Source organism: Microcebus murinus, chromosome 6, assembly GCF_040939455.1.
Source record: "Microcebus murinus isolate Inina chromosome 6, M.murinus_Inina_mat1.0, whole genome shotgun sequence".
NCBI lineage: Eukaryota > Metazoa > Chordata > Mammalia > Primates > Cheirogaleidae > Microcebus > Microcebus murinus.
Window position 1 is genome coordinate 88,759,028 of NC_134109.1, and position 23,924 is coordinate 88,782,951.

The 23,924-nt window shown below is 46.0% G+C and overlaps 1 protein-coding gene across 1 annotated transcript in view; it reads right to left on the bottom strand.

Moving 5' to 3' along the window:
- Window positions 1-23,816, bottom strand: part of CYP19A1 (cytochrome P450 family 19 subfamily A member 1) — a 32,862-nt gene extending 9,046 nt beyond the window's left edge. Inside the window, exons 1-4 of the mRNA XM_012763484.3 lie at window positions 23,672-23,816; window positions 17,817-17,967; window positions 8,291-8,445; window positions 2,635-2,811 (exon numbers count right to left, since the gene is read on the bottom strand). Coding sequence (XP_012618938.1) covers window positions 2,635-2,811; window positions 8,291-8,445; window positions 17,817-17,967; window positions 23,672-23,816 — 628 coding nt within the window. The remainder of the gene's footprint in view (window positions 1-2,634; window positions 2,812-8,290; window positions 8,446-17,816; window positions 17,968-23,671) is intronic.
- Between the last annotated feature and the right edge of the window lie 108 nt (window positions 23,817-23,924).

The following is a 23,924-nucleotide window of genomic DNA, read 5'->3' on the forward strand; positions in this document are numbered from 1 at the left end:
AAGCTTCAACTCTCTCCCGCTTTTCTGGACAAAGGGGACTAGTAATTGCGGCTGTTTCAGTCTTGACTCTGGCACCTGGGGTTGGGGTTAAACAAAAAGCAGAGCCTATGGGGAAGTTCATAGCACATTTTAACTTCATTTGGAGTTGGGTAAGCGAGCCATTAAGTAAGTGGTCAATCTACTTGGATGATACACCTACTTAATAGCTACTAACTATATTCTCATCTCATAGCGCCATATTCATTTTTTTTCCATAGCCCTCATCACACAGCTTCCATATTTATTATAATAGGTCCAGAGTACAGAATTCTTCTTAGTTTCTTCAATGCCTTGTCCTGCGCCTCATGCATAGTCAGCTCTTACTGAATATCTTTTACTTAAATTGAATACTAGAGGAGAGAAAACCCCTGTTTTTCCAAATTATACCACATCAATACACAAAAGGGAAGGGAACAGACATGTCCAACTGCCAAATACCAGCCACCATGCTACGTGCTTTATGAAAGAGATTTTTCATTTGATCCTCACAATCTTGCCAGGGGAGTAATAGTGTCATCATTTCGCAGTTGAAGGGACTATGATTCACAGAAATTAAGAAACTTGCCCAGCACCATTCGGCCAGTGTGGCAGGCAGGCCCTTAGGCTGCAGCTTGTTCTATCTGACCTCAGGGCGACGTCATTTCCTCTTGGGGTCCCTTGGGCAAATGGAGAGTTTAACAAGGACCTGGCGGAAAGGAAATTGACGTAACTCGGCATGGGTTATGCCGGCGCTCTAGCACGATGGAGAGATCTACAACGCCCTTTACGTGATCCTACCTAACAATCTAGGCTAGGGGGGGGTACCCAGGAGCCTGGCCTTGTGAAATACCTGCCCGCCTAACTTCAGAAGCAATGTCTGCAGAACAGGCACGCTGGCAGTGGAGTCCCTGTCTGTAAGGGGACCAGACAGGACCGTGTGGCTAAGAATTCTCCAAGCGAGTGGGGGCTCCCGCCCAAATCAGATGAGGTTCCTACAGCTCTTGTGAAGAGGAGCTGGGGTAGGGGAGGCGAGGCAATGAGAGCTGGCAAGGGGGAAGGGAGCTTGACTATTTGTGCAAATGCAGTAAACCAGGCAGCACGTGCCGCCCATGGCTCAGGTGGCCGGGGCAACTGCTGAAAGTATACGTGGTTCCTCTGCCTAGAATGCACTTCCCTCCAATCTGCACGTGGCTGGTGGCCTCCCTGTGTTTGAGCTATGTTCAAATGTCCTCTCTCCACGACAATCATGCCCCATCCCATGGACCCCTCCTTCGCTTTCTGTCCTCTTTCTCTGCTTTGTTTTTTTCTTCCAGGTACTTACTATTGCCTAATATCTTATTAGATGTTTACTTATTTTACTGTCCTTCCCCCACTGGAACGTAAGCTCCTTGAAGGCAAGAATTTCATCTGTCTTGTTTACTGCTGTATCCCCAGAACCTAGAACAGTGCCTGGCAATAAACAAGCAATCAACAAATGTTTTTTGAATGAATATATGAAACAATGAACACTGCTGTAAATTAATTCAGGGAAAAAAAAATCGCATTAAGCCTGGACATACTTAATGTCAACAGCAGAATGGAATTAACCCAAATGATTAATATTTGGTTTTTGGTGGTGGTAGAGTCGTGTGCACATGTTTTAACATTCATTTCTGTAACATAGGGAGAAAAGTGGCATTTTGAGTGAGACATCTTGTCAGGGTTGTCGTGAGTATTAAATGGCAAAGGTGTACATACAGCAACTTTTCACACTGCTTGGCAGATAGCAGACACAGAGAAGCTACAGGCAGCTGCAGCATCACCATTTTTACATAGAGACAGAGCCAAAGTTTTCATATTGAGTGGCTTTGAGGGAGGGGTGTGTGTGTGTATGTGTATATATGCATGTATGTATATTTCATGCCCAAAAGAATGGCTGGAAGTAGTTAAATACACCCGTTTGATTGGTGATAGGGGGTGTTAATGGTCAAATGAACCGAGCACATTTTTTTTTTTTTTTTTTTTTTTTTTTGAGACAGAGTCTCACTTTGTTGTCCAGGCTAGAGTGAGTGCCGTGGCGTCAGCCTAGCTCACAGCAACCTCAAACTCCTGGGCTTGAGTGATCCTTCTGCCTCAGCCTCCCGAGTAGCTGGGACTACAGGCATGCGCCACCATGCCCGGCTAATTTTTTTTTATATATATATCAGTTGGCCAATTAATTTCTTTCTATTTATAGTAGAGACGGGGTCTCGCTCTTGCTCAGGCTGGTTTCGAACTCCTGACCTTGAGCAATCCACCCGCCTCGGCCTCCCAAGAGCTAGGATTACAGGCGTGAGCCACCGCGCCCGGCCTCCGAGCACATTTAAGTTTTCACTGTGAGTAGAATCCTATTTCCTAGAGCGATGAGGAGAGATCCAAAAGAAATAGAAGCTGGCCCCTACTTTATGGAATTTACATTTTATAAGTGAGCAAGTCAGGAATAAATGCTAGGGGAAAAAACACCTTAGGAATAGTTAGCACTGTTTAGACAAGAGCAATGTATGAGACGGGGTGTGTTTCCTTTAGTCTGCCTCCCTTCTCGCCCCCTTGGTCAGTAAAGGGCACAATGTCCAGTTTCTAGAATGAAAATTGCGGTACCGTCCAAGGGGATCCCCAGGAAGAGCATGTTGGAGGTGTCCAGCATGATGCGCCGCATGAGGGTCAACACGTCAACGTAGCCCGACTTGCTGGTCACCTCCTCCAACCTGTCCAGGTGCGTTCTGATGGAGTCAACGCAAATCGCCACCATCCGGACAAGGCCAGGGCCCGACAGAGCTGCAGGGTACAGAGCAGAGAATCAGCCGGCACGAACTCCAGCACACACGCACACACACACACCCACAGAATCAGGACATCGTGGCCTTTTATGCTTGGAGCTTAATTGCCCACAATTTTTTATTTAATAACTTGGTAGACTCTTTCCTATTTTTTTTATGCTTCTCTGTGTTCTAATTCTCTACATGTATGTACTACCTTCGTGGATCAAAATCAACGAACGAATAAATAAATATTTTAAACAAACTATCCCAAATTAAACTTTTCTTCATGCCCTGGCAAATCATCTCTGGGAATGACTGCAAACGAAATAGTCAGTCCTTATGGTCATAAGTCACCAATCAGTGATTTTTCACATCTCCTCCTATGGATGGATGGCTTGCATTTGGCCAGGTCATATTTATTTTATGTTTCCACAGGCGGCAGGATAGTACTATGGAACTAGTCAAATTGGATCTTACCTATTTGATTTAAAGTCCTTCCTGTTTAATTGTAGGTTATATGTGTAAAGTGCTAGTCTTATAAATCACCAGAAGTGTCTTTCTCTTAATTTTGATTTCTCTTCAAACTACTTCCAGGTTTATTTTACTCAACCAGTGGCAATAACAGCTAAGCAATTCCTCGTTTGCTTAACAGTCTTTCCCCCACTTACCTGGGAACTCTTTAAAGACAACGACAACCACTTATTATCATTGGATTTCAAGTTAAATAGTAACATAGCATAGAGACCCTGCCTACATATTTGTCAAATAGAGGAATGAATGAATGAATGAATGAATGAGCGGGCTCTGATCTTGCCCTTGCTCAGTCCCTGACCATGGGAACAGAGGCTAGTGGGTCCTGATGGTAGGTGGCCTCTGAAGAGGGTTTAACTCTTAAGGGCCTCCTTTCTCTCTTTGTCCTAAATTTCCTTGAACTTCCTTTAAGAACAATCTCTATTTTCAAAGTCTTTTATTGTTTAGACTTGCTGTTAAAGTCAGAGTCGTTGAAATGAGATGAAAAATCCTGGGGGACTTTGTAGGCTTCACTTCAGAAGACTATCGTCTCTCTCAGAAGACTTTTTAAAAATGAAAATCAGTTATGCCGCAGAAGCCTCATGGCTGAAGGCAGACTTTACAAATAAGGAAGTAGGCCTGAGGAGCGGCCCTAGACTCTTAAGACTTCCGTAGATATAGAAAGGAAGGCTGGTAGGAGCTTATTTTCTGACCCAAGCAAGAATGTGGCAGATGTGAAAGGCCAAGATGTTGTTCTCTGGGTGACATCGGCAAGTGGGACAAACGATTCCTTAATGACTCGACCCTTTGTGTAGAAGGGTTGGCATAGAAAATCACTGCTGGCTTACTCCCAGGCTGATACGTGATTTGCCTGTATGTTTAAGAACTTGAAGCCACATTTCAAACTTAGACGCAAAATGTAATATAATTGCTTATATGATGCAGTGGTATGATGTAGACATGATTTAATTTTTAAAATGTGCTAAAAAGTATGGAATCGATTGAGGTCAAGAGAAAATTGAGGTCGGGTGCAGTGGTTCATGCCTGTAATCCTAGCACTTTGAGAAGCTAAGTCAGGAGGACTGTTTGAGGTCAGGAGTTCGAGACCAGCCTTAGCAAGAGTGAGACCCCATTTCTACAAAAAGTTGAAAAATTAGCCAGATGTGGTGGTGCATTATTTCATCCTCGTTACTCGGGAGACTGGGGCAGGAGGATGGCTTGAGCCAAGGAGTTTGAGGTTTCAGTGAGCTATGATGCCACTGTATTCTAGCCAGGGCAACAGAGTAAGACCTTGGAGGAGGAGGTGGAAGAGGAAGAGGAAGAGGAAGAGGAAGAGGAAGAAGAAGAAGAAGAAGAAGAAGAAGAAAGAAGAAAGAAGAAAGAAGAAAATTGAGCAAGTAATCAGCAAATTCCAACAATTTAGAAAACTTTCTTGGCAGTGTCAGGAAGCACATGTTGTTTCTTCACCCCCTACTCCCTCCCCACCTCCCAAGATGGGCCATTGTCTAAATTGCACTTAACTATTTCTCCACAGTCACGCCCAGTAAGTCAATACTTTGATTAATGTTACTGATAAAGATACCAAAACTTGTCCCAAACTTTCTACTAAACCAACAAGGAGCCTAACTCTACAAGGAAATCCACCAAGAAATGTTTAGGACTCTGACCGATTGTAGAAACGTCAAATACTACAGGTGAACTTTTGAGAAGCAATGAGCCTCCTACTTTTGGCATTGAATTTGGGTCCAGTTCTGTAGCATTTTTATTAGAAAATCTGATCTTCCACATCTAGGGCTAATCTTACAAAAGGTCACAAGGACGTTGTGATTCATTTCATGTCCAGGCACTGCCGTGTCTGCTCTTTTAACCTGTCATGCCCGTGGCCTCCCTTCCATCCGCCATGTGTCCCTGCAGCGGCTCCTACCTGTTCTCGCTGCCCATAGTCACCCTTCCTTCCTTCCACTCATTCACCATGCTACTAGAGGGATTTTTCTACAACACAAACGCGTTCATGTCATTCTGCTGAAAATCATTAGTGATTCCCCATAGCTTTTGAGATAAGCTCAACTCCTTGGCTTAACAGGCATAATGGCTTACCGGCAGGACCCTGAACAAGACACGTTGGTCTATCCTTCTCTGCCTTTTTGAATATCCTGCTCTTTAGTCTGGGAATGTCCTTCTTCATCACACTTTCTTAATTAGGTAGATTTTTACCTTCTTTCAAAACTCAATGTAAGCATCCAAACCTCTGAAAACTCTCCCCTGACCCCTCAAGTGAGCTTAAGATGGTCCATTGGTCTCTACTTTATATTGCTCCGTGCACAGCTCTCATGGTGCCACCCCCGTGATGCTGTTTAGTGATGTGCTGGTCTTTCCCTTCCCAATTCAGTTCCCTACACCCCCACCCCCCACGTAAGTTCCTCGAGGGCAGAGGCTGTGTCCTGTTGTTTTTGTATCTTGGCGTCCAGTTCAACCATGAGAACAGTAGTTTGTTAAAACAAATGAGTGAACTTAGAGATTCTATTAGCTCTTGCATGTCAGGGAGGATATTGGTATATGAAAGTTAACTAGTTAACTAGTATTTAGTCCCTAGATACTAGTTCACATATTCCTAATGCGCCTGAGCCAAATGACAAAGTAAAATGACGTTCACGTTTCTATGGGATCTCACAGCATTATTTCATTTGTTCTTTATAACAGCCCTAGAGTACAAGTTTTACAATATTGATCGCCTTTTGTGGCTAAGGGGACTGAAGCTCGGGGAGGCTAAGTGACCTGCCCAAGGTTACATAGCTAGTAAGAGGCAGCTCTGGGGCTTGAACCCACAACCTACGACCCTGAATCCTATACTTTTTTCCATTAATCCATTCCAGAATTTTGTAAGGAATTAAGGAGACTGACCTTCCCCAATATGAGTGGTAGGCAGAATAATAGCCCCCGCCAATTGTCTGGGTCCTAATCTCTGGAACCTGTCACTGTGTTGTCTTCCATGGAGAAAGGGACTTGGCAGACATAACTAAGGTTATGGACCTTGAGATGGGGAGATGATTACGGATCGTCTGGGTGGGCCCAATCTAACAACATGAGTCCTTAAAAGCAAGGCTCTTTCTGGCCGAGGCCAAAGTCAGCGAGAGACGTGATGACAGAGGAGGGGCAGAGGGAGGTGACCTGAAAAGGACGCCACCCACTGTTGCTGGCTTTGAAGGTAGAGGGAAGGGACACAAGCCAAGGAATGTGGGTGGCTTCTAGAAGCTGGAAAAAGCAAGGGAAGAGATTCACCCCTAGAGATTCCGGAAAGGAACATAGCTTTGCTGACACTTTGATTTTAGCCTGTTGAGACCCAGGTTTTACCTACAGAACTGCATGATAATAAATGTGTTGTTTTAAGCCACTTAGTTCGTGGTTATTTGTTACAGCAGCAACAGGCAACTAATACACTGGGGTCCCCAACAGCGTTGTGTCTAGTCTTGGTGAGGGGCAGGCCCTGGCGTGGCTCTCCCTGTATTAACAGCCACACGGGAGGTGGCGAGACTCGCTGCACAGGTTGGCTGGAGGGAAGAGTATCCAGGGACAGGGTCAGACACAAAGTCCCTTTAGCCTTAGATTCCACTATCGACAAGGTTTCTGGGGCATGATTGTCCTTCTTGACCAGGAGTCCTCAAACTTTTTTAACAGGGGCCTAGTTCACTGTCCCTCAGACCATTGGAGAGTGCGCACTGTGGGCCCAGGACGAGTCGGCTGCTAAGCAGGACAGGCAGCGGCGGCAAAAACACCCGGAGGGCCGGATAAATGTGCTAGGCGGCCTGCATGTGGCCCACAGGTGGTAGTTTGAGGACGCCTGTTATTGAGGCTTGATGTTAATGTCAAAGGCCAGTCACGTGTAATTCCCCAACAGCTTCATCTCCAGCTTGATATGGCAAAAGGGGGAGATCGCTGGACAAGACGGCCTGGAATCGGGTCGCAGCTCGCCCATTACTCACTATGTTGCCTGGGAGAAAATCACAGCCTTTCTAGGACTGTATTTCCTCAACTATAGAACTCAGAGGCTCCAAGAGACAGCACTGGGAAGAATTGTTCTTCCCAGTTCTGCAGTTTTCTAATTTCATTCACAAACTGCTTTCTGCTAAGACATCTAGGCTGACCAGTCAGTGATTCGGCAAAGACGTTGTTTGGCCGTGTTTAAATGGAACATATGGCTGGCACACTAAATTCTTAACTGAAATGGCCCTAAGTACACAGATTCTGCCCTTCTTTACATCTATGAAATTGCTTCTTACATCAACAGGAAGAAAAAAAAAAAGATTGCGAGGCCAGGCGCAGTGGCTCACGCCTGTAATCCTAGCACTCTGGGAGGCCGAGGCGGGCGGATTGCTCGAGGTCGGGAGTTCGAAACCAGCCTGAGCAAGACCCCGTCTCTACTAAAAATAGAAAGAAATTAATTCACCAACTAAAAGTATATATACAAAAAATTAGCCAGGCATGGTGGTGCATGCCTGTGGTCCCAGCTACTCGGGAGGCTGAGGCAGGAGGATCGCTTGAGCCCAGGAGTTTGAGGTTGCTGTGAGCTAGGCTGATGCCACAGCACTCTCTCTAGCCAGGGCAACAAAAGTGAGACTCTGTCTCAAAAAAAAAAAGATTGTGGTGGCTAAAAAATGTAGGCTCTGGGGTTGTACCCTGGGCTGCTATTTACTAATTTGGGGGAAGTTGCTTAACCTCTTAATGCCTTAGTTTTCTCGTCTGTAAAGTGTAAATAAGAGCATTCACCATGTGGTGATGCTGTGGGATTAAAACATCAAGTGCTTGGAACAGAGCCTACTCTACAATAAAGCAATAAAGGTATAATGAATGTCAGCTCTTTCTCCTATTATTATTATTATTTCAAAACTGAGATACACCAGAACTTAAAATACGATTTCAAAAAAAGGTACATTCATAGTAAAAACAACAAGAAGATGAAGAAGCACAAGAATGTAGCACCTACTCACCTTTCATAAAGAAAGGTCGAGTTGCCTTCCAGAGGTCTGGATTGTTGTTAAATATGATGCCGTTCTCGTGCATACCGATGCACTGCAACCCAAGTTTGCTGCCAAACCGGGAACTGTAGTGACTGTGCTTCATCACATGGAACATACTTGAGGACCTGAGAAGAAAGAAAACCTTGGTGTTAATGTTTAAGGGAAGGACGACAATGGACACTTGTGGTATTATCCCAAAGTTACCTCCACAGCCCAACCATATGTCATGGTTTGGTGGCACCTGACTTGGCCACATGAAGTTGGCCATCCGAAACAATGTACTTGTTTCATTATATCAATAATATATAACGTTAACCTCTGATTCCCTTACAGATCTAGAAGAAGCCGTCGCCAGCCTTTGAACCTCGTTGGAGCAATGGGATTGGGCGGTGAATGACTCCAAGGTCCAGGGACCTGGCTTGTCTGTCAAACTCTTGGGTGTTGTCTGGTTGGGTAAGACGAAAGCAATCCCCGAGGGAGTTATGGATAAGATTCGAGTCTTCCCCAACCCACTATGGTGAAACAGTTACAAGTGTCTGTGGGGCTCTTGGGGTTTTGGCGTATATTCACTCATTCTTCACTTGGCACAACTGTTACGACCTTTGCATGCATTATGTAAGAAGGGGACACAGCGGGACTGGTCCCTGGAGGCAGAGACCTCTTTTATGGTGGCCAAGAGGGCTGTCGCATAAGCCCAGATGCTATAAGTGGTTGACCGCTCACAGCTGTTTGACTTCAATGTGACAGTCAACTCAAGTGAGGTGGAATGAGGTTTGTGGCAACGCCAGCATGAGCCGCGAGTCCCTACTGGGCTTTGGTTCCAGACTTAGAAGGGCCCCCAAGAGGGATATTCCTTGGTGGAGAAGCAGCTGGCGCGTGTGTATGCCGCTCTTCAGGCCTGTGAAGCTATAACTGGGCAGTCTAAGGCGCTGGTGGGCACCACATAGCCCACAGCAGGATGGGTGAGGGCATGGATAGCCAGCCCACGATCAGGCATAGCCCAGATGCCCACTCTGGTGAAATGGGGAGCTTATTTGGAGCTATGAACAGAGTTCAGCTCTAGCCCCTTGACTGCAGAGTTGCAGACAGTATGGGGCTCTGTTGAATTTGCATCTGATGCTGACCCTCAGACCACAGTAGTACCTAGGGAAGACAGCCCATACCTTGAAGGACGAGGTTTCCCTCCAGTGGAGGCATGGTATACTGATGGGTCTAGTCATGGTCCTTTAGCCCAATGGACGGCAGTGGCTGTCCAGTTGGATCATCATGAAATTTGGTTTGAAATGGGGCAGGGCAGAGCAGCCAATGGGCTGAATTGCATGTCACATAGATTGTGGTCATGCATGAGCCGTCCCTTTTGCATGTCTGCTCTGCTGGTTGGGCCATGTTTACAGACCTGTCTGGTTACCTCCATGGAAAGCCCAAGGTTGGCTAGTAGGGCATCATCCTGTATAGGTGGCTTTACCTTCCGGCTCGTTGGACAGGAAGGTGCACTCAAGTGCGCTTGGGGATGGCCATATGTCCCCGGGAAGGTCCTCCCCACCTTTACTGAGAAACCACATAATTGGGATGCTGTGTTCTCCTGCTAGCATCGTGTGAAATGGACTCCATGGTGGGTCTACCCCGTAGCCATCTCTTTCCCCGTGGGTGGAGCCATTAAAGTAGAGATAGAAGTGAACGCCCTGGCGGAGTGTACTGCTCGGACCTGAATCACACCAGGCAGGCCTTGACCCTTTTGAATGGATGAGGTCACCCAGATGAGAAAGGTGGTTTTGCAAAACCACGTGACTCTTGATCGCCTTACTGCAGCCCAACGGGGGCGCATGTGCAGTCATATATACCTGTGTATATATACCTGTGTATATATACCTGATCACCAGGAAGATATCTCCTCTGCCTTGAAGGATGTCGATAGTGAGGTACAGGCCATCCAACAACTGACTGGAGACCCATTAGAACAACGGTGGGGACCCCGCCTCTCGTCATCCTGGCGTTGGACCCTTTTAGTGTTAGGAGCTGTTTGCTGTAGTCTGGTAATACTATGCTGTTCCCTGTATTGTTATTGTGGCCTTGCGCCCAAGGGGCCTCCCTATGGGCCCGTTAGTCAGCCGCAAAATCTATCACCTAGGGGGTGCAATGTCCGGGAAAGCCATTTGTATGAGCGATCAGTTTCTTAAGCCAAACTAAAATGACTGCTGGTGTGTCATCCGCCGGCCTTGCAGTGAGGTGTTAGTCAGCGCTTATGAAACCATGATGTCATCTCGCATGTAAAACCCATGTGATCACGTCTTTGCTTGGCACGTTGCCACTGTTGTTCCGAGCCATATATAAGCGCTTGCCGTGTTCTTATATAGAACATGGCTGCACCCCCCGACAGTAAAGCGTATGTCTCATCTAATCTGCCTGCCGCTGCTCGTCTCACCCTCGCTGGCCGCAGAGCTCCCTCCCCACAAGCAGAAAGTAAGTGATTTATATATTCTTTGTTCACAAACTCGTATCTAAAATTTTTAAGTACTCGGAGGACAAGCAGAAGACCATTTTCCTGCTTTGACTCCTAGGGCTTTTGTACATGGCACTCATCAAATTGGCCTGTACATTTCGTTTAAGGAACTGCTGACCAATTAAAGCGAGAGAATAAGAAACTCCAAACATGAAATAAATCCAACTAAATGTTTGCCAGTTAATAATGAGCGAACGTTAAAAAAAATCCACGTGTCCTTCAGGGGGCGCCAACGACTCAGCTATTTTGAGTCCGAGGTTCAGACTTGGCAAAGGACAAGGCCATCGGTCTGGGCAGAAGTGACATGTAGCAAGTGAAGTGTGACTGGCCACAGGAGAGCGATTTAAAACAAGGTCACTTACCAAAATTAGGCTGGATTTATGTAGCCAGAGTCAATCGGGAGAGCGAAGAAGAGAAGGGTGGTGAAGAGTTCGGGGCTCCAGCCCGGAGCCCCTCCTGGCAGTCAAGATGGACCTGGCTCCGCAGGGCCAGCCCGTGACACTGCTTGAGGGAAACGTTACACAGACTGGGAAAGTGAGGATTTCTTACCACTGAGGAGAGACCAACTGGGTCCCCAAGTTCAGGAGGGATAGTGTGCAGTGCAAGGTGTCTGGGTACCAGGGGCATTATTTCTCTTTAAACATCACTGAAGTCAGAAGACCTCTCCAGAGATGGTCAAACCTATTGTCTATGCAAGATGAAAAGTAGCCAGGAAGTAAGCTCCTAAGTGCTAAGGAGGAAGCCACCTAAATTCTGAGTTTAAATGACTCACACACCTGTGGCCAGGTTCAACGGTGACAAGCGCCAGAAATACAGAGGAGACAATTACTGAACAACTCTTCTGTGTCCGAGTCTTACGTTCCATTAATCCGATCACCTTTTCACTGTCCTTTGGCCCCTTAATCTCCCCACTTGCCAAGCTTAGATTCTAGGGTGACTGCCAATCTTCGCACCAGCAAGATCTGACTGTAACCACCCTAGCTGAGTGATCAAATTTAGCATCACCACTAGGGGGACAATCCATTACTCATCTCCTGATGTGATGTGACATGAAGTGCCTCATACTACTTACTGATAAAGTATGAGTACAAAAAATGTGTCACTTGAATCCAATGGAGCCTTTAGACCAAATTGTCAGTTCATAGGAAATACAGGGAATAAAGGAATATGTTCAGTGTCACTATGAGGAAACAATGAGAGAAATTCAGCATGTGAGATATCCTGTAAGATAACTAACCTGGTCTCTTCAAAAGGTCCATGCCATTGGGGGAAAAGAGGGCAAAGACTGTTCTTTCAACTTTCCTGTTCGTTTGCAAAATTTCTTAATAGAAAGTTGAAAATAAGTTTTATTGGCAATCATGAAAATGAAAATTAAAATACCGTTCCCTGCATCCTCAACTCCCTTGACCCTCTCCTTACTTTCTCATGGTTACCTGGTAAAACCCCCACTCCAGCTGAATCCAACTTTTAGCTTGTTCTGCGTTTGCACCTGGCAACCGAATTGGGCTGGGAGGAAAAAAAAGAAAAACCATACACGTGCACATATACGAGTGTACACACACACACACACACACACACACACACACACACACACACACACACACTCCGACAGGTCTCAGTTGAATTCAAGTGGGCCCTTAATACAGCTGGCAATTCTACTGCATTTCCCTAGTCCATTCGCTCTCTCACTCTTCTAGATTATTATTATATCCTCCCCACTCAGGCTCAGCTGAAGACTTTAGTTCTATTTTCCTGAGAACACAGAAACAACTACAAGAGAACCTCCACAAACTCCAACCCCCAGGATCTGTGCTCATCTATTCCACCTGCCCTCCTGTGAGTGCGGATAAACTTCCATGTTCCTATTCGAGGCCAGCCCCTGCCACCACTTGTCCCCTGGGACTTCTTCACATCTCACCTTGTACACCCCTTCTTTCTCCTGTGTTAACAATTCCTCCATAATCGATCGTTCCCACCACAACTCACACGCCGGAATTTCTCTTGCTTTAAACATCAGAACTCCTTTGGCCACACGTCTCTCTCCAGCGACTGGCCCATTTCCTGCTTCCTTTATGGAAAACTCCTTGGAAGTGTCATCGGCACTTGCTGCCTCTGATTCTTCCGCCCCCATTTCCTCCTCTGGTCAGACTTTCGCCCCCACCACTCCGTTGAAACTGCTCTTGTCAAAATCGCCCCTGGCCTTCCTGTTGCTAAATGCAACTCTCGAGTCTCCAAGCACTCACTTGGCCTGTCTGCAGTATTTGAGGTGGATCACAATTTCCTCCTCCCTGGACGTGCATCCTTCACCTGCTTCTCCCTTCTCCGCCTGGCTGTTCCTTCTCGCTCTCCTCTGGTGGTTTCTGAGCACTGTACCTGGAGGGGCTCACGGCTCAGTCCTCCCTACTCCACACCCCACTCAGAGGTGTGCCGGGCATGTCAAATCTGACACGTCTGAAATGGAATCCTGCTCTCTCCCCTTCCTGAACTGTATCTCAAGACACGGTGTCCAAATTCATCCAAGTGTTCAAGGCAAAAACGGGGCATTACCTTGACTCTTTCATTCTCTCATGCCCAACATGCAATCAATCGGCAAGTCCTCTTGGCTTTACTTTGAAAACATGCCCAGAATTTCATCATCTTAGCACCTCTACTGCTGCCACCTGGACCGGCCACTGTCCTCTCTTGCCTATCTGGCCCCCAGCCCTCGTCCCTTACACCTATTCTCAGCAGAGCAACCAGACGATCCTGCGGCAAGATGAGTGAGTCAGGCATGCCACTCCTCTGCACAGACTCTGCAATGGCTTCCCAGCACGTGCAGGGAGTTGTCACACTGGCCCGCAAGGCCTGGCATGAGCTGGCACCCCACTGCACTCTGATCTCATCTCCACTATCCTTCCGCTCAGCCACCCTGGTGTCCTCGCTGTCCCTTGAGCATTTCAGACAGGCTCCCGTCACAGGACCTGTGCATTGCTGTCCCTCTGTCTGGAGTACTTTTCCTCCGGATCACTGCATGGCTTGCGTCCCCACTTCCCTTTGGTCTCTATTCACATATTCTCTTCTCAATGAGGCCTGCCTGAGCCACCTGTTTACAATTGTGTCCTCCCTCCCTACAGCTGGTCCTCCCCCATCCTCCTTCCCTGCTTTTTTTGCTGTATAGCACATGTATACCTGATAACAGTGTGAACAACTATCCTGGTTTGCCCAGGACTGTTCCTGTTTCAGCAAGGAGAGTCCCACATCCTGGGAAACCCTCTGGTCCCAGGCAAACTGAGAGAGTTTGTCACACTCCTAATATTCTATATATTTTACTTGTTTATGGTTAGCATAATAACAACATATTGCTCTATGAGGGAAGGGCATTATTGGCTGATTTGTTCACTGCTGTATTCCCAGAGCCTAGAATGGTATCTGATGCACACAGTACGCTCTCGGTAAATATTTATTTAATGAATGGAGAGCCAATAATGACTATTATAACTTAGAATATCTATGCATAGTATATAATACATTCTCAGTGTATGTTGAAAGAATAAATGAATGAGTCCCCTGTAAATTTACACATGATTAAGACAGATGTGCAAATATAACCCTCATTAGTATGTTCATTGCTAACATGTGCAAATATGGCCCTAATTAGCATGTTAATTGCTAATTCCCCTTTATGAATGCTACTCAAATACCTTTTTTTTTGTACTCGTGACAAAATATATGTGTAATATATATGCATATAACGGTCATGAAGTGTCACACAGAGCATCTGTAGACCCCCGTTAATTTAGCGTGTAGCTGCCTGGGGGAAATGAGCACACGTGTACAAGCTGACCAGACGGAGGACCAAGTTCGGGCAGCATCCGGCATCCCAGCAGCACTCAGGCCTGACCCCCTCCCCTAACGTTCTGCAGCCCCCACCACCCTGGGACGGTGCCAGTTGGAAAAGTTGGATCGTAATCTCTACACAGTTGTAATGACTACAGCCCTCAAACTTTTCTAAAGAAAAAGAAATCTGGCAAACTATTCAAATCAAAAGAAAAAGCTTTTCTGAGGTCCAGTGGGGTCTTTTCAAGAGGTACGGGTAGTTCTGGAAGGGACGTGAAGAGCAGGCAGGGAAAGGAGACGCGGACAAACATGATTCCCGCGGGGAGCCCAGCCTTTAACAGCAACATTGAGCTGCTCGGAGGCAATCAAGGAGAGCACAAAGGCCCCGGCAAGTGAAAAGCCTGAGAGGACGGGACTGGGAGGGCGCCGGGAGGGCCGGGGGAAGGGCGAGTGGGTCGTCCATATCTTAACATGAACCAGCACCTGACTTGTCAGGGTCACTGGAGTCACTTTCCCAATTAAGACAGGCAGAGTGGTCAGATGCCACCCCAGCGGTGACAAGGATCCTGCTTCAGCAATTGTCTTTGGGCATCCAGGGAGTGTATCTTGGTGACCTAAGGATCTAGCATGTAAGTAGCTCCTGTCCGAGAGTGATTTCTGTCCTGGTACTCGGGCCCTTTCTCAACTCTGCCACTCTTCACTGCAATTCTAGTCTTATACCACCGCCTTAGCTACACACGGGGGCTGTGCAGTAAGACAAGACCACTCCCTCCACGCTTAGCTGTTTCCCCTAACCCCAGGGAGAGGCCCTCCTGCCCCGGAAGCTTCTTCCTCCTCCCCTTTCTCTAGATGGGAGGTCCTGGAGCTGTGCAGCACCCTGGAATCATCTGGGGGAACTTTAAAGTCTCCTGATGCCTGGGTCCCACCCCCCGAGATTCTGATCTACAAGTTGGGGTGTGGCCTAGGCATCAGGGCTTTTTAAAGCTCCCTGGGGAACTCTACTGTGCAGCCAGGGTGAGAACCACGCTCTAGATCCTGAGCTGCAGGTAGACAGTCTGTTGGATAAATATCCTGAGGGCCACTTCACCTGTCTGCTGAGAGGAACAGGTGACAGGGAAGTCACACACCAGGTTGAGGAGGGTTGGTGGCAGCTTCCGTGCCAGGGAGTGAAACAGCAGGAGCGAATGTTCCAGTCCCTCAAACCCAATGTCATAAGTTCCAGGACGTTCATGAGACCACAGTAGGTCGTAAAAGTGACTAGAGTATCCATTTTTAAAATGAGAACCTACCAAATTCACTTAAATTTGGCTGAACAGGGCTCAGTAGATCAGGAGAAGTAAAATCAGAGTAATTATGATCTAGTCCTTAGACAGTGGCTCTCGAACTTGAGCACACATCAGAATCACCTGGAAAGCTTGTTAAACCCCAGACTGTAGGGGTCCTACCCAGGCTTTCTGATTCGGTTGCTCAGGGTGGGGCCCAAGAATGTGCATCTCTAACATGTCCCCATGTTTGTTGATGCTGCTGGTGGAGGGACAGCACTTTGAGAACCACTACATAGTATTGTTTCAGAGGGAACCTAATAAAGTGATATCCCCACCTGAAGCCGTTTATGTTTAGTTGTATAAATGTCACCTGCCTCTTAAAAGTGCTACAACGTGAAACTGAATGAACCAGGAACAGCCCAGGGGAAAATGGAGGTATTGGATAGATCCAAAATAACATTCCTGGATAGTCTGAAATATTTGGAAGTGTTTTAAACACATTTTTCTCCCCTCTCCCTTCTTTCAATATTTTCCTCAATGAATTGGGCTCTGAGGATACCAGGGTAGCTTGCAAAATGATAAATGTAATCTTCGCCTGAAAAAATTAATGTAGTTTCCAGAAATGCTTCACTTACTTCTGAGTGACAGTATATATATCTGAACAAATAATCCCAAGAAATCAATAGAACACCCTGGTCAGCTTTAGTCTGTGGGTAAAGCTCTGTCAGGGATTACAAATATAAAAATTTATTAATGAAACAGTGTCTGTGATAACTTTGCTAAAAGTCTAGTAAAGACAGCTGAAAGTCTAGTGAAATCTCCCCTCTTTGAAATTCTCCATTTTCCAAGACCCATAAACAAGAAAACCAGTATTTCACAAAGCTAGTTCTCCACAGTCAATGCATATTTGGTTCAGTGAATTCAATCTGCTAGTTTTCCAGAAAATATAACAGTGTAGAGAGAGGGGACATCATTTCTGTAATGGGCAATATTGTTTCTGATTTATTTACTTAGGACTGACCACTTAGCAGGGACACTGGCCTGCAGTCATAAATGGGAGAGCAGTACATGAATGACTTCTTTTTCTAGTGTCTGCCCTTCTAGAGGTGCTCAGTCACCTGCCATTAGAACACATTGGCAAATTGCTAGTCAGATACCTTTTTTTTTTTTTTTTTTTTTTTTTGAGACAGAGTCTCACATTGTTGCCCAGGCTAGAGTGAGTGCCGTGGTGTCAGCCTCGCTTACAGCAACCTCAAACTCCTGGCCTCCCGAGTAGCTGGGACTACAGGCATGTGCCACCATGCCCGGCTAATTTTTTCTATATATATTAGTTGGCCAATTAATTTCTTTCTATTTTATAGTAGAGACGGGGGTCTCGCTCTTGCTCAGGCTGGTTTTGAACTCCTGACTTCGAGCAATCTGCCCGCCCCGGCTTCCCAGAGTGCTAGGATTACAGGCGTGAGCCACCGTGCCTGGCCAGCTAGTCAGATGCCTTTGTCTCAGGTTTTATTTTGGGTTTTTACGGGTTTGTTTTGTTCTTTTTAATGTGCACTTGCAGAAAAGACCAAAATCTTAGGGAAGCAGACAAGATAATGCCTCTCCCTAAAGTCTGTTTTGCCAAAATCAAATTATCTGGATTCTAACTTTCCACATTCACCCCTCGCAGAGATTCTGAATAACTTCCCAATTTCCCCCGAGTTCTTTATCCATGTACCTCTCTGGCTTCGATTCACGCAAAACCCAGTTATTCTGCCCGCAATGCTAGATTTTTCACCCGGGAATCGCTCACCTTCATTTCAGCAGGAAAAATATATAGTCTTAGAAACAAAGACATTAAGATAGCTAAATCATTTTTTTAAACCCAAGCCTCAATGCAAAAAAAACAAAACATAACTCCGATTATTAACAGACTCACTTGCTGATGATGAGAGTCTCCTCCCCGCATATCCAGACTCGCATGAACTCTCCGTACATCTTGTTGTAGTAGTTGCAGGCGCCGCCTATGCCCATCCACAGGAACCTGCCGTGGGAGATGAGCGGCCCGATGCCCATGCAGTAGCCGGGACCTGGGAAAGTCATCAGATCGCAACCAGCGTGTTAGCGGCACCGAAAACAGCAACTGCTTCGAGTTACTGCTGTCTTTGTTCCTCTATATCTAAATGTTCTTTACATCTTCTGGTGTATGTCTGTGAGTCACTAATAAAGTGATTTAAAACAAAACAACACATGCCTGGCGTGAGGCCCTTCGCTCCCCCATGAGTAAAAAGTGGGCCAGTATCCATGCTCTCCCCCTTCTGTCTGGTCTCAGTCATTCCAGTCTGGAAGAACTGGGGTACATGCGCTAATTTCTTCCCACGCTAGCCAGTGTCCATGAGTTTCAAATGCAAGTCAATCCGTCCATCTGGTGACAAGCTGACAGATCTGTTTGGCTGCCAGGTTTGGGCTGAAAATTTTTGGTTTGAGTGCCCCCCCCACCGCCCCCCGACAGAATGGGTGAGTTAGAACTATAGGCTGTAGTTTTAGAGGAATCCTCTAAACTCAGAACATCCATTTCTCCTTTTCTCTTAAAAAGAACTCAGTTTAAGAAAAAAAATAAATAAAAACAACTCTTAAGCTAAATCTCATTAAACAAAATAAAGCTAAGAATTGAGGAGTTAGGCAATGAGTCTGCTCAGTGTCTGGACTAGAGTCCCGTGATCTGGTTTTAGCCAAGAGCAGTGGCTGCTCGTGTCACTGCTGATGTATAGGATGGCAGAATTTGTAAAGAACACGAGTCCAGGGAACAACCGGGGAATTTGGTGCTGTTTGCATCAGAGAACACACTTGGTAGCTTGATTTTACTGGTGGTGGTAAAAATTTAGATGAAAATGTTTTGGAATGGTTTTAGGAATTATATTATAAAGTAGTATAGTTATACTGAATCTGTCACCTTCGATTCCATTCTGTCAGTGAAATAGTTCTGAAGCCAAAACACACCTAACCATGTGAGACAGAATTCTCACTCTCAGGGGAAGAATTGTGTAATTAGAGAGTGTAAATTTTTGCTTGGATCATCTGAACTAGATGTTTAGTCCCCAAAGCAGCAAACAATGTTTAGTCTTTTTCTTTGCAATAGCTGAGTTAATATGAACAAGACTACTAGCTCTTTTTTCTCTTTAAAGCGAAGATCTTTATTAATATCTATAGAACCAAATTACTGTCAAAGGGTTATTAAGCTTGTAATTATTTTAAAAAGCACTACATTATCCAGTAGATGACTGACATTATAGTAAAATAATTCCATTAAGTTCTTTTAAAGATTTACACAAGCAGATTTGATTGAATACGTAGTTCCTTAAAATGTCATCAGATATTCTAACCTTTAATCAATTAAAATATGCATAATAAAATACTTCACTGGATATTTATAGCTTGGCACATTGTAGATTCTTGTCAAATGTTTCCTGAATGAATTTTAAAAATTAATTAGGCTTGTGCCTACAATACATAGGATGAAGTTTTAAATGCCATCCTCATTTAGGGTATTTTAGGTTGTATTTACACTTTGATAAAAAAAATTGGAAAATATCATAAAACATACATTTGATCCACATGAGGTCAAGTATCTAGTTATTTGGAAATAGATTAATTCAATAAATATTTACTTACTTAATATGCCAGTCTTATAAGAAACAAAGACATACAGATAAAAAATTGCACTTTTTAGCTTTTATCTAAAAGTTTGGTGCCAGGTAGAAAATCTTAATATTTGGGAGCCACTATTCAAATTTAAAATATAAAAGAAGAGAGCTGAAATCCACTGAAAAGGGGAGATCATGATGAACCCTGTGCTTAGAATGAGAACCTGGGTGTTCTAATCAGAAGAGAATCAGAGTTTGGGGTCCTTAATAATCAATTATACGTCAGTTTAATTCATCCAACAAACACTGAGGTCCTACTAGTTGTAGACACGAATTTCAAGTTAGTGACTGGAAATGTTATGATAAGTATAATGAGGTCTCCCCGCCCCCCCAATCCCCACCCCCGTCAGAGTTCTCAGGGCAGGAGAGTATCTGAAAAAACTGACAAAATCGAATCATTCTAACACAATGTAATCTTTTCATTTACATGTATATCTAATACCCCCTAGCTGGAGAGAAGAATACTCTAGACACTTTGGTAAAATATTAGGGGAATATTCTGGTTGCATCCACATTAAGCTGCTCTTTGCTTCGCAGATAAGGGAATGTTTATCTAGTCATGCAATGATTGATTGCTGAGCCTAAGAGAAGCGGTAAATACTTCACTGCATTTTTGTGTGGAAACAGCTTCCTTGGAGCCAACATCTGGGACCTGTCACCAGCTGTCCTGGAAAAACCTGCGCACACATACGTTCGCAGCGGTCTTGTTCATGATAGCCCCAAACTGGAGACGCCCCAAATGTCTATCAATAGAAGAATTGGCATTTAAACCACGAGGTGTTCATGTAGCTCGATACCTACCACATGGCAATGAAAATGAACTATAACTGCATGCCACCATGTGGATGAATCTTAGACACATAATATTGAGTCAAAGAAGCAAGATAGAATAAATAACACATGATTTGATTGCAAAAACGTTTAAAACCAGGCAAAATTAACCTATATCGTCTGGGGATGTGAAATTAGGTGGCAAAACTATAAAAAAGCAGGGAGTGACAGTCACGAAATCCAGGAAGGTGTAGTGATTGAAAAGGCACACGCAGAGTTTCTAGAATGTGGCTAACATCCTATGTCTCGTGCCAGGCGGACTGTGATAGCAAATTTTTCATCACACTGCTTTTCTCTGGAATATTTTCCTAATGGGAAGAAGGAGGAACGTGTTGCCATGGCCTCTTCCCGGTGCCCTCCTCTGGGGAGGTGGCAGCCAGGGCAGAGTGCAGCACCTGGAGGGAGAGGAGCTCCCCCCATTCAAGGTTGGGGGTGGCGGTGTGTCCTTGAAGAAGGGAGGGCTGCCAGGTGTCAGGCCACCGGGAGTCCTGGACAAAAACCCCGTGGGAATGACTCTTCCCTCCCCTCGACTTTCAGAGCCCCCCCCCTCCCTGGCACTAAGTCATCTGCCTATGAGTGCCCCTGCCTGTGATGTCTTTGCCACTTTGATGTAATCCCCCCAGGGCAGACACATCTCTTTCATCTTTGCATAGCCCCTCCACCCCCGCCCCCCTAAGCACTGGACACAGCAGAGCTTCTCAGAGAATGTGGATTCAAGAAGCCTGGACGTGAGCCCGGTTTCCTCACTTACTAGCAGCTGCACGACATCTACCCGCTTAGAGCCTCAGTTTCTTCACCTACGAAATAGGCATAAATACACTAGCCTCCCCGGAGACAATGGGCACCAAAACCACTTTGTAAACTGTAATGTACTTAAGGGCTTTTCATCATTACACCTTCTCCACTCCCTTTGGCTTCCACTGACCTTGAGCTTCCCCCCTAAACCTCTAACAGCAAGAGCCCAGAAAGCCATTGATTGAAGGGGGCCTGCGGGAGTTCCGGAGTCTTGCTGATCAAGAACCACCCCAGGCCGGGCGAGTTGGCTCACGCCTGTAATCCTGACACTCTGGGAGGCTGAGGCAGGTGGATCACTCAAGGTCAGGAGTTCGAGACCAGCCTGAGCAAGAGCAAGACCCCGTCTCTATTAAAAACAGAAAGAAATTAATTGGCCAACTAAAAATACATAGAAAAAAATTAGCCGGGGATGGCAGCGCATGCCTGTAGTCCCAGCTACTCAGGAGGCTGAGGCAGGAGGATTGCTTGAGCCCAGGAGTTTGAGGTTGCTGTGAGCTAGGCTGACGTCATGGCATTCCATCTAGCCCGGGCAACAGACTGAGACTCTGTCTCAAAAAAAAGAACCACCCTAACAAGGCCAATTTTCTCATCTTCCCACTCCCAACCCATAAGCAAGGGACCTCACCAGTCTGTGCCCCTAGAGGATTCTAAGCAGACCTTATGCTTTCAAAGGGAAAGCATGAGACTAGAAACTCCCTGGCTAGCAGAGTGATCACCTCGGGCTTTAGGGCTTCCTGGTGTCCCCCTGCATTCCCACTTCCCTTCTAGCTGGGAAGCTGACAAGCCAGCTCCCTTCTCTGGGCTTCAGCCCTTCCCTTGTGCGATGAGGAGTTTGAACTCCAGTGGCTTCTCAGGCTGGCCATAATGCTTTGCCTGAGCCAAGCAGATCGCCTCTCTGAGTCCCGGCTTCCCCTTCTAGCAGATGACGGGCCAGGCTCAGATCTGTGGCTCTCAGCCTTGCCTGCTCATGAAAGATCACCTGGGGAGGTTCGAAAAAAAAATCAACCTGGCGGCCCTACCTCAGACAGGGCTGACAATCACTGTACTATGTGATGTGACTGTCAGTGCATGACAGCATGAAGTCCCCAGCCCAGGCGTGGGGGACAGAGTGAGGTGCTGTCTGGACTCCTGATCTGGAGCTTCAGGAAAGCCAGGCTGACCTCTTCGCTCAGGGGTGCAAGGAAAAATCCCACCACTGGGTGCAGCGTGAGCATCTGGGGAAATTTGTTAAAAGTGTATATTTCTAGGCCAGGAGAGTCTGTTTCAAAAAGTCTGGGGCAGGACCCAGGAATCTGATATTTTAACATGCTTCTACCTCCTGGAGGATTCTTATCTATACTACAAGTATATATACTTTTATATATACGGGAGGAGGAAGCAGCCCTGGTGGAGGGAGTTCAAGTTAAAGACCAGGGCAGAGGCATCCCTTAGCTCTGAGCCTCCCTTCTCGGGAGATGACCCTGTCAAGGGAGCAGAGAACAAGATTAACTAAATGTTCCGCTAAAGTGGGCATTAAAGCAATCTAAAATACCAGGCTGAATCAGACTGAGAGACAGGCAATTATCTGGAAAATTTTAAAAAGAATCCAGACACAGAGCATTTTGTACCAGCCCCACGCTCCCACTCTCTCGGCCACACTGAGACGAGACCCACTGCACTTACAAGCGTGTAGCAACTATGCTCTGGGAACTAAACCTCATCGGGGATCTTATGGAATTGGGAGCAGATGCCCGCCGGGAGAAATGTGCACTGAAAACTAAAGCACCAGTCTGAAATTTCTAATGCTTCTGAATTAATCTGATATCTGATCATTCCAGCTTTAGCAGTGTGGAACAGTGGGGTTTTTCCATTGGAATTATCTGGATAATTATATCATTCCCTACTTTTGATGGACCCACAGACCCTGCTGGAGATTCTATCAGGGTGTGACGTTTCAAGGACAGCACTGTGGTCCCCACTCATCTCCCACTGCCGGGGTCCCAGTCAGCCCTTCTGGTGGGACCACCAATACTACCACATGGCCAAGAGTAAGAGGAGAGGAAGAGTGGGATGAATAGAAGAGATAAATACAAGACAGGGCAGGGCCGCAGGTGAGGTGAAGTGGGAGGGAGAAGGAAAGAAGTAGAGAAGGCATTCCAGAGACATTTTCACCTTCAGAGCAAAACTGGAATGAATTTGAAGAAAACTAACAACAGCAACAACAAAAACCCAGAATTTTACCTTGTTCCACCCCATCTCAAGCTTGTTTTCAAGGGGACTCGTGCCAAGTCTACTTTCCCAAAAGCAGGGTGCAGATAATTGGTCTAAAAGTTTTCACCTGAGTCCTCACTTGCTAACATGGCCATGGTCTTCAGAGACCTTTCCAGGTTTCCCCTTTTCCCTTTTGTAAAATTTTCTTTAGCATCATGGACCAAAAGCCCGAGGAAGCAATCTCCTTAGATGCAGAAGTAAATGAATGGCTTACCTGGTATTGAGGATGTGTCCTCATAATTCCAAACCAAGAGAAGGAGGCCGGTGAGCAGCAGGATTGGCATGGTGGCAACAGGCATGACTTCAGGCACCATGCTGGTGATGTTATAATGCATTGGGTTCAGCATCTCCAAAACCATCTTGTGTTCCTTGACCTCAGAGGAAGCAATTTAGAGTCCTGTGGAAATCAAAGGGGCAGAAAAATTAGAGAATCCTCCAAGAGGTTCATCTATGACTCCCGTTGCTTC